Source organism: Lucilia cuprina, chromosome 2 (genome assembly GCF_022045245.1).
Source record: "Lucilia cuprina isolate Lc7/37 chromosome 2, ASM2204524v1, whole genome shotgun sequence".
NCBI lineage: Eukaryota > Metazoa > Arthropoda > Insecta > Diptera > Calliphoridae > Lucilia > Lucilia cuprina.
In genome coordinates this window covers 69,129,943-69,140,544 of record NC_060950.1, presented here as the reverse complement: position 1 = coordinate 69,140,544, position 10,602 = coordinate 69,129,943, and the positions used below count along the sequence as shown (strand labels likewise).

The 10,602-nt window shown below is 29.3% G+C and overlaps 1 protein-coding gene across 2 annotated transcripts in view; it reads right to left on the bottom strand.

Moving 5' to 3' along the window:
- Positions 1 to 4,135: 4,135 nt before the first annotated feature.
- The window catches only part of LOC111676480 (transcription factor HNF-4 homolog), a 15,961-nt gene continuing 9,494 nt past the window's right edge, over positions 4,136 to 10,602 (bottom strand). The window contains exons 2-6 of one of the 2 annotated variants that reach the window (XM_023437440.2): positions 6,176 to 6,560; positions 5,614 to 6,110; positions 5,399 to 5,539; positions 5,089 to 5,325; positions 4,136 to 5,016 (exon numbers count right to left, since the gene is read on the bottom strand). In XM_023437440.2, the coding sequence (XP_023293208.2) occupies positions 4,163 to 5,016; positions 5,089 to 5,325; positions 5,399 to 5,539; positions 5,614 to 6,110; positions 6,176 to 6,560 (2,114 nt within the window). In that variant the 3' untranslated portion in view covers positions 4,136 to 4,162. The remainder of the gene's footprint in view (positions 5,017 to 5,088; positions 5,326 to 5,398; positions 5,540 to 5,613; positions 6,111 to 6,175; positions 6,561 to 10,602) is intronic. The other variant, XM_023437442.2, reaches the window with a different exon arrangement.

The following is a 10,602-nucleotide window of genomic DNA, read 5'->3' as shown; positions in this document are numbered from 1 at the left end:
AAAGTATAAAGTATAAAGTATAAAGTATAAAGTATAAAGTATAAAGTATAAAGTATAAAGTATAAAGTATAAAGTATAAAGTATAAAGTATAAAGTGTAAAGTATAAATATATAATGATTCTGTTGAGATTCTGTTGTGTTTGATTTCGTTCATTTACTTTTAAGACTCACTGTATATTTAAATGAATATAATATACAAATTATAAATATGGAGGCTGTCGAAGTGAGTGTAATAGCATAAGCATGCTTTATTATTTGTTAACATCTTCATCATCAGCCACAATCAACTAAACTACAATATGACCCGACCTATTCAATTTGCCATTGAGTTCAGGAAAATAACTGCTGTTTCATGTTTCGTGTTTTCCTGTCTCCTTGTCTGCCTGTCTGTGTGTCGGTATGTATGTGTGCCATGTCAGTCTGCCAAATGCCAAAGGCTACTTTATGGCAAAATAACAAAATATTCATTAAACAATTTGTTGTTGTGTTTTTAAATAGAAATAATAATAATAAAAACAATAATAAACATAATAACAAAAATTTGTATATTTTGTAAGTAAATATTAGCTAAACAACTTAAATACATAACAATAAAAAGACTTACTCAGGCAAAAATAGATCTTTCGTTATATGAACATACATACAAACAATATATAAAAGTTTATTTTTCATGTATTTTGTTCATTTATATAATATGTTAAATTTAAAGACACATTAATGCAACATGGCAGTTTATTATAATTATGGCCAGTAAATGAAATTGTAGCTGGAAAAATGGCAAATTTATAAGAAATTGTTAAAATAATGTACATATTGTATATAAGATACAAAAAGCATTTTATTAAAAAATAAATATATAATAATAATGAAAACTCAACACCATGTGTCTTCAATGGCTTACTTTTTGTTTTGTGTAATAATAACTACAAGAAAAGTATTGGTTTGTTGGCCTCTTGTAGTTTTCGATATATATTTTGTTTTGGGCAAAAAGTTGAAAGGACTTTAATGTTGTATATTTGTGCTTATTTAGCTATAAATTTTTATGATTACTATTTTTTTTTTTTTTTTTTTTTTTGAGAAAATATCTATTGACATTTGTTATATTTGTTTTTGTTTGTTTATTTCATATAGTTAGTAAGTATTTATTTTTAAATAATTAAATATAATCAATAACCAAGCAAACAATTTATAATGATAGACAAAAGTTTTCGCTTACTGAATAATTTTACTTTCAGGGACTACTACACACCTTCTTTCCGTCTTAAAAGTACTACTTTACTTTTTTTTAATCTACTGATGAAAAGCCTATTGCCTGATCTATTATATGGACTTGACATTTAACTTAAAAATGATCTAGGTTATTGACTATCCTCCATATTTATAAATGCTTAATAAAATTATTGATAGTTTAATATAAGAATTTTGTGTGGAAATTGTAAACCTAAAATAACCGATGAATACCTTTATTTGTATATTTGAAACGAAAAGTCGACTTTGCGAAGTTTTTCATTTAGTTAAAAGTCGACTTTTCGACTTTTTTTATTTAATTAAAAATTGCCTTTTAGATTTTTTGACTTTAAGTATTTTATAAATATTCAACTTTTCGACTCTTTCCGACATTTTTCGACTTTTTCCGACTTTTTCCTACTTTCTGTATTTATTCGACTTTTTGACAATTTTCGACTATTTTTTGACATTTTTCGAGTTTTTCCGACTATTTTAGAGGTTTTGACTTTTTTTACTATTTTCGAGTTTTTGACTTTTTTTAGAATTATTCCGAATTTTCGTCTTTTTGACTTTCTTCGCCTTTTTTGACTTTTCGACTTATTTCGACTTATCGACATTTTTTCGACTTTCCTACTTTTTTCGACTCTTAGACTTTCAGACTTTTCGATTTTTATTCTCAAAGTCGACTTTTTTTCACACACGATAGTCGAGTTATCGACTTTTTTGGAACATAATAGTCAACTTCGACTTTTGCCACACAAAGTCGATTGTTCGATTATTCGAAAGTCGATTTATAGAACCCTGCTGTACATTAGATACATTGAAGACCCTACGAATCACAAAATATGTTAATATATTTGATATTTATTAAGAAAACTCTTTTAAGTCATATGAGGTCAGTTACACACCGATCCTTATACAATTTCAAAGAAACTTTATATTAAACCTAAAATAAGCTATTAATATCTTTATAAATACGGGGCTTAGCCACATTAACTTAAAGGAGAGTATTAATGAGACAAATGTGGACCGATTTGCATAAAATTTTAACGGAATGGTTTCTAGGTGCAAATATTTCATATTTTAAATATTACAACTGAATAATCAAATATTTATACAAATCACTTAATTCATATTTTATAACGTTGAAAAATAAATTCTGTCCAGCATTAAAAAAATCGACAAAAATTTCTCTATAATTTTTAAACATTTTCTTAGACTTGATAGTTATGAAAACAATTTATTTATATCAACAAAAGTAAAATTAAAGAAAAACAATTAAAGAAAAACAAAACTATTCCTTAAACACTTTTGCTGACAAACGTTTTCTTACAAATTTACCTTGAGTTACAAAGACTTGTACTAAACACAAACTGTGTTTATTTTGACAGCATTATTGTCGTTATTTATTACTTACAATGACTTTCATATCTCTTTAGTCTATATCAATGACATTTAGCGGTAATTTTCAGAGTTGTTTTTAAGGCAAATAAACTTGGCAGCACTTTAATGTTTTAGTTGAAATGCACCTATTAAAGTAATATCTCGACGTATTTTTGCTACCGAACGCTAGATGTCTCTTGTGCGAAATATTTTTATTGTAACGGAAACTAGCTGTCATTTATTGAATTTTTCGGCTAAAGGCTAGACTATGTGTTACACTATAACCCAGGATATATGTATATCAGATAGACTATAAGGTTGACTATAAACTATAGTCTGAACTATAGACTAGATTATAGATTAGACTATAGACTAGACTATTGACTATAAACAAAACTATATAGGTTAGACCAGATTATAGACTATAGGTTGACTATAAACTATAGTCTGAACTATAGACTAGACTATAGACTAGACTATAGACTAGACTATAGACTAGACTATAGACTAGACTATAGACTAGACTATAGACTAGACTATAGACTAGACTATAGACTAGACTATAGACTAGACTATAGACTAGACTATAGACTAGACTATAGACTAGACTATAGACTAGACTATAGACTAGACTATAGACTAGACTATAGACTAGACTATAGACTAGACTATAGACTAGACTATAGACTAGACTATAGACTAGACTATAGACTAGACTATAAACTAGACTATAGACTAGACTAGACTATAGACTAGATTATAGACTAGACTATAGACTAGACTGTAGACTAGACTGTAGACTAGACTATAGACTAGACTATAGACTAAACTATAATATAGACTATAGACTAGACTATAGACTAGACTAATATTACGCTGCTTAACTAGTTTCCTTTAATAAAACCAATTGATATAAAAATTTTATTATTTTTTCAAAAATATAATCTTTGAAATATGTATATATTTTATCAAACATTTTTTTGTTATACAAAAAAACTTTTTCTCTCAGTATTTTCTTAATAAATTTATTATACACATAATTCATATAATTTCATCACACCCTAAAATTAAGAAAAAAAAAGATAAAATAAAATCATAAAATAACATACAAAAAATATATATAAGATAATGTTTAAAAAAATTTATAAAATTTTACCAAAATCCTAAAAAAATAACTAACAATTTACCATTTTAATAAAAAGTAAATTACAAATGAAACTGAACTGCAAATTAAAACTAAAAGTAATTATTTAAAATAATTAGCAACAAATATCCAAAAGTAAAGGAAAAAGTTTAACAAACAAACCTAACTACCAAAAACTACAGCCATAACTAAAATTTAAGTTAAATTAATTAAAAAAAAAGAGAAAATTATTTAATAACTTTCCTTAACAATTTAGAAAAATAAGTATATAGAATAGAAAACTTAAATTAGCCAACAAAATTTCTTAAAATTAAACTTAAAACTAATAAAGACTTCAAAGAAGAAACTAACAAGGAAGATCAGGAAATATGTTTTAAGGCCTTTTGTTTTTTTGTTTTCAATTTGAAATTAGTAACCGGTTTCGGGTTCTTGTTTAAGAGCCATGCGATAGGTGTCACCATCATGCATGGTATTTAGCATATAACTAGAGGAGGTGGGAGTGGCGGTAGTGGGAGGCAAATTTGGCGGTATAGCAGTTAAGGCCTCAGAAGGTCTTATCTTTAAGGCAGCTCTTCTTAGCATATCATCTGAAGAAGCCTCTGCACTGCGGTTATATTCATTTAAGGTCATTTCCACGGGATTGCGTAATACAGACGAATTGCCACCATTGTTATTATCCGAATTATTATCGTTTCTTTGGTAGGGATGATTACGATTAGAATTGTGTTGATGTGTTAGAGAACCCTGAGCTAAATTAGAAGTTTGATTGTGCGGCGAGTGAGGCGATTGATGAGGCGTCATATTGGACTGTTGCAAATGACCCAATAATGAAGAGTTATTTAAAGAATTAACACTGGAACGACCATTACTGTACGAGTCCATATAATTGCTTTGTCTACTCTGTTCATCCACCTCCAAACGTTCGTTGTCATTGAGTAAAGGTGAGTTATTCTCTCTACGCATTTGTTGATTGTGCTGACCAGCAGCTGTGGAAACATTGTGTGAACGATTGGAAAGGGGTGGACCACACAAGCTAAAATGACCATTAACCGAAGAGCCATCCATTAAAGGGGGAATTAATTGAGCATCTAAACTACTATCCATACAACTGGACATGGTGTCGTGTGTTAAATGATGTGTACTATTGGGTGATGACAGCACATCTAAAGTGGAAGTTACTTGACTAACATCTAGGCCATGGGTGCCACCATAATTGTTAAGATTGGGTGGTGTTAAGGGAGCATTATTATCGGCAAGTTCACCTAAGCGCATAAAGAGTTTCAATATATTTAATTTAAAAGTTTAATAGTTAAAAAGCATTTTAGATTAAGTACCTCCTAGCAACATTTCCTGCAGCAATGAATCTATGTGAGCCACTCCGAAAATTTTGGCAAATTGTATTTGTTCGATCATTTGCATGGTTATTGACTGTAGTACCGGTAATATAAGTAATATTTCGCCAAAACGTCCTCTCGACTCGTATTGGCGATCAGAAACATAGTCCTCCAAATTGTTAAGAATTTGATGACGCAAAGTTTTAATGCGTTGGGGTTCATTTAAGCCACGAGCATCTAGAAAGTTAAATTTCGTTTTATAAATAGACTTTTCAAAAAAGTTTCACTTTTTCTTAAAATTCAAACTTACTAGGATCGAAAAACACCAAAGCCTTAATACAGGCCAATTCGGTATCATCTATATTAACATCTTTCAGACCCATTACCAGTTCATCGATGATACGCGCTCCTATGCGTGATATGTCCAGATTTGGCGAGACCCTCGGATCTACTTAACATTAAAATACATATTAGTAATTCATAGTTCCATATTTTTGAAAGTTTTAGAGCAAAATCTAAACCTACCCGGACAATGTTTAGTTATAACACAATTGTTGCTCAGCAACAAAACATCTTTTAAATGCATTGATCTTCGTGATAAACCCAATAGCAAATGTTCTCCCGCATGAGCGCGTAGCAAGGCAACCTGATCATCTAGTTGTAGCTCATTAAAGGCTGGTATATGTTTTGCCCATTCGACCAATGTCAACAGTTGTTGTTTCATTGATTCACATACATCGTTAATGCTGGCAAATTGTTTCGTAGAGAGATCTTCATTGGCATTGGTTTCCATAGCAGCTCCCGCTTTAGATTGACGACTTTCAAGTTCAGCCTTAACTAAAGAAATCACTGATAGGCCATTACCGGGATCGGGGTCATCATTGGAGGTGCGTCTACAGCTAATGCGATCTCTTTCGTTCTGTACCGCCTCCTTTTTCATGCCCGCTTTGAAACATTTGCGCAAACGACAATAACGACACTGATTACGTTTATCCTTGTCCACCACACAGTTGCGGGCAAATCTAATCAAATAAACCGTTAAATTTAAAAAAACAAAATCAATTATTATTTCAATCTTCAAACCCACCTGCAGGTATATTGATGATTTTTGCGCACACTGCGCCTGAAAAAACCCTTACAGCCATCACAGCTAGAAGCACCATAATGTTTCCCTGTGGCTCTATCACCACATATTGCACACACTGTTGACGATTGCTGTGAGTTAGCATTACTACTGCTATTGTTGTTGTTATTATTATTATTATTGTTGTTGTTACCGATATTTGCAAAGGTTGTATTATTGTTATTACCAATACTACCCGTACTTAAGGGTGAATTGGCATTACTTTGATTACTATTGCTATTGTGACCCAAGGCTGCTAAAGGACTCAAGGCCTGAGCCACTGGACTGTGTACCGTGGTATTGGTGGCTGATGATAAAGCATCTGAGTGTATCATGTGATTCTCAGCTTCTGCAAATTAAAAAAAGTTTTTAGTTGTTTATTAAACACTTCTAGATTTAAACAATTAAATAGTTAATTTGCATAGTTATTGTGGTCATAAAAATAGTTTAAAAAAAATTTATTAATTATTTTTTTTCTAAAAAAAGAACCAGTTTCTTCAAATAACATATATTTAATGATCCTTTAATTTCTTTTGTGAAAAAATCCCCGGCAATTATTTAAATATTATTTTATGTAATTACTTTTTGTCATATTAACTGCAATATTAATTTTTATGTTATTGTTGTTAAGTACTTAATTGTTTTAATTAAAAACAATTTATTAGCCTCATTCATTCGCTAACATTCGCTCTATTTAGCAAAATAAAAGTGAACGAGAACAATTAATTAGAATATGAAAGACATATTTGATAAGATTTTAAAATAAGAAGAGACGGAGAGGGAGCCAGTATTAGCTCAGTTTTATTTTACTTAGTTATAGTCACTTCTAGTTCAGTTCTAGTACAATTTTAGTTTAGTTCTAGTGTAGTTCTAGTGTAGTTATAGCTTAGTTATAGTTTATTTCTAGTTTAGTCCAGTTCTAGTTCAGTTCTAGTTCAGTTCTAGTTCTATTTCAGTTCTAGTTCAGTTCCAGTTCAGTTCTAGTTCAGCTCTAGTTCAGTTCAGTTCTAGTTCAGCAGTAGTTCAGTTGTAGTTGAGTTGTAGTTCAGTTGTAGTTCAATTGTAGTTCAGTTTTAGTTCAGTTCTAGTTCAGTTCTAGTTCAGTTCTAGTTCAGTTCTAGTTCAGTTCTAGTTCAGTTCTAGTTCAGTTCTAGTTCAGTTCTAGTTCAGTTCTAGTTCAGTTCTAGTTCAGTTCTAGTTCAGTTCTAGTTCAGTTCTAGTTCAGTTCTAGTTCAGTTCTAGTTCAGTTCTAGTTCAGTTCTAGTTCAGTTCTAGTTCAGTTCAAGTTCAGTTCTAGTTCAGTTCTAGTGCAGTTCTATTTCAATTTTAGTTCAGTTCTAGTTCAGTTTTAGGTCAGTTCTAATTCAGTTCTAGTTCAGTTCTAGTTCAGTTCTTGTTCAGTTCTAGTTCAGTTCTTTTCACTTAAAAATCATCAATAACTTTATTGATCATTTATTAATACTAAAGTTAATATTTAACATTTATTTTTTGGTCCTTCGAACCCAGTTAATTTGAACAGTTATAGTCTAATACAGCTGTGATGTTGTTATTTCGAAAAATTAATAAAATTTTGATACATCAAACTAACAACTTCAGATAACCATATTAGTCATCAGATGAATTTTTAGAATATTTTGCATAACATGAAATTCTAATGTTTGTATAATTTTTAAATTTTGGCACTCATGTCTGAAATGTATCCAAAATAATTAATACTATTATGTCAAATTTAAGGAATTTGTTATAACATTTAAATAAATAATTGTGGAAGAAATTGTTTACAATTTGTTTGCCAAAAAAATACTTTTCAATCCTCTTATATTCATAAAAAGCTTTTTACTGAGGGTTTTCGTTTAAATCTAAATCTTTCTTTTCAAGTTCTTACCTACGGTAAAGCTTTAAATAAATAACTATTAGACATGTTTGCTAAACATTAGCTATTATTAATGAAATATAACTTTTTTATTATTTTTATTAATTTTGCATGTAAAAGTTGTTAAAATCATCGTTACTCGGCATTTTCCAACAAAAATTGATTGCAAAATACTTGTTCACTACTAAAATTGTTAAAACTTATTATTGCTGTTGATTAATATAAGTATAATAAGTTATTAATATTTTTAAAAATCTTTACAACTGGTATTAACAAAATAAAGCTTTTATATGTTTGTGTGCAGTTGCTTATAATAAACAAAACTTTCGTATGTCTTATATCAGGTTAACGAAACATTGTTGTCCCGTATAAAATATCTTAACATGGTAATATCGGTTCAAATATGTATGTATAAATAGTGTCTGTTTGTGGTTTTGTTTTTGTTTTATTATAAAATAGATAAAAACTGCTTGATCATCATGATCATGTTAAAAAGAAATATATTTATATAAAAAAAAACAATAATTTCAATGTTAAAAACTTGAGTGTATCCACGACACCGAGATAAAAACTAAAACAAATCATATAGGAAAGAAAGCAAAAAATAAAACTAAACAGAGGGAGGAAATGTCTTTTAAGTGATGATGATTTTGTTTACGATTTTAATTCACAAATAGATTTATTTATTTAATAATATAAATAAAAAAAAACAGTGCGATACATTTTTTGGGGGAAATTTCAAATGCACATTGTACAGGGCATGGCCAATATAAGAGGGATCGTTACATATACAAACTAGTTCAGTTATAGTTCAGTTATAGTTTAGTTCTAATTCAGTTCTAGTTCTGTTCTAGTTCAGTTTTAGTTCAGTTTTAGTTCAGTTCTAGTTCTAGTTCAGTTCAAGTTCAGTTTTAGTTCAGTTCTAGTTCAGTTCTAGTTTAGTTTTAGTTCAGTTCTAGTTTAGTTCTAGTTCAGTTCTAGTTCAGTTCTAGTTCAGTTCTAGTTCGTTCTAGTTCAGTTCTAGTTCAGTTCTAGTTCAGTTCTAGTTCAGTTCTAGTTCAGTTCTAGTTCAGTTCTAGTTCAGTTCTAGTTCAGTTCTAGTTCAGTTCTAGTTCAGTTCTAGTTTAGTTCTAGTTCAGTTCTGGTTCAGTTCTATTTCTTTGTTTTTGGACAGTTTTTAAATCAACTTAAAATTGTACTTATTCATTAATTCCAATAGGGCCAACCCCTGTTCTAAACCTGCATATATTAAAACACATAAAGTATTTTTAATTCAAATGTGTGTTAGTGGTTGATTTAGTTAAATTTTGTGGTTGACAGTGATGATCTCCCCCCTAGCAGTGTTGTCTTTGCTGTTTTATTGATCATCATCATGGTGATTAACTATTATTTTTTTTAAGTATTATTATAGAAATCATAAACACACTTGCCGCCGCGTCACATTCCAAAGTTCAACACTTTAAAGTGTCTGGCACAAATGTTTAGTGTGACTGACTCTTTGGCTGACTAGGCGTTTGTTGTTATTGTTGTTTATTCAATGATACCAGAACAACGTTACTTTTAAACAAATAAATATTTGATTTCATTTCTTTATATTCATTGGTCACTTTATTTTAGGTTTTATTTCATACTACTACTACGACTACTCGTATGTTACTTTGTTGTTGCAGTTTATTTTGTATTTTTTTTTTTATTATTTTAAATTCATTTTAATTTAATCAATCACATAAATTTGCATACATTTTTATTTTAGAGTGAGTTTGCATTATTTTTTTTATTTTGTTTTATTTTTATTATTTTATTTAATTTTTTTTTAGTTAAACATTTCATTTAAAATGAAATCTTTATAGCAAAACATTTTTCAATTATGTGGAATAAATTAAAAAAGAAAATAAATAAATAATGAAAAGCAAAATGAAAACAAGTATAAAGAATTATTATGAAAAAGTTAGCTATTTTCTTTTTTTGTTTAAAATCGCGTGAAGCTCCCGCCTTAATAATAAATTAAACGTTTATGATGATGTTGATGATGAAGATATTGCTGTTGGTCTATTGTTAGATTAAAATTGTATTTTATTTGTACGTAACAAAATTTTTCCATTTTATCTAAGAGTCTCATCATCATACGTAAACAAGTCAGAACAGACCTATTTTTAGGATTGTTAAAAAAATAAAAAAGTAATATTTTTAAATTTTATGATCTTTCATTTTTTGCTCTAGATTGAGATTTTTTGCGTTTGTTTTGATGTTTTATACTCTACAGCAAGATAAGATAGAAAAAGGGTATGATTAGTTTGACCTACAAGTTGGCAAAAGTTTTGCTGATTACCATCGTTATCTTTTGGATTCAGTTCTAGTTCAGTTTTCGTTCAGTTCTAGTTGAGTTCTAGTTCAGTTCTAGTTCAGTTCCAGTTCAGTTCTAGTTCTAGTTCAGTTCTAGTTCTAGTTCTAGTTCAGTTCTAGTTCTAGTTCAGTTCTAGTTCAGTTCTAGTTCAGTTCTAGTTCAGTTCTAGTTCAG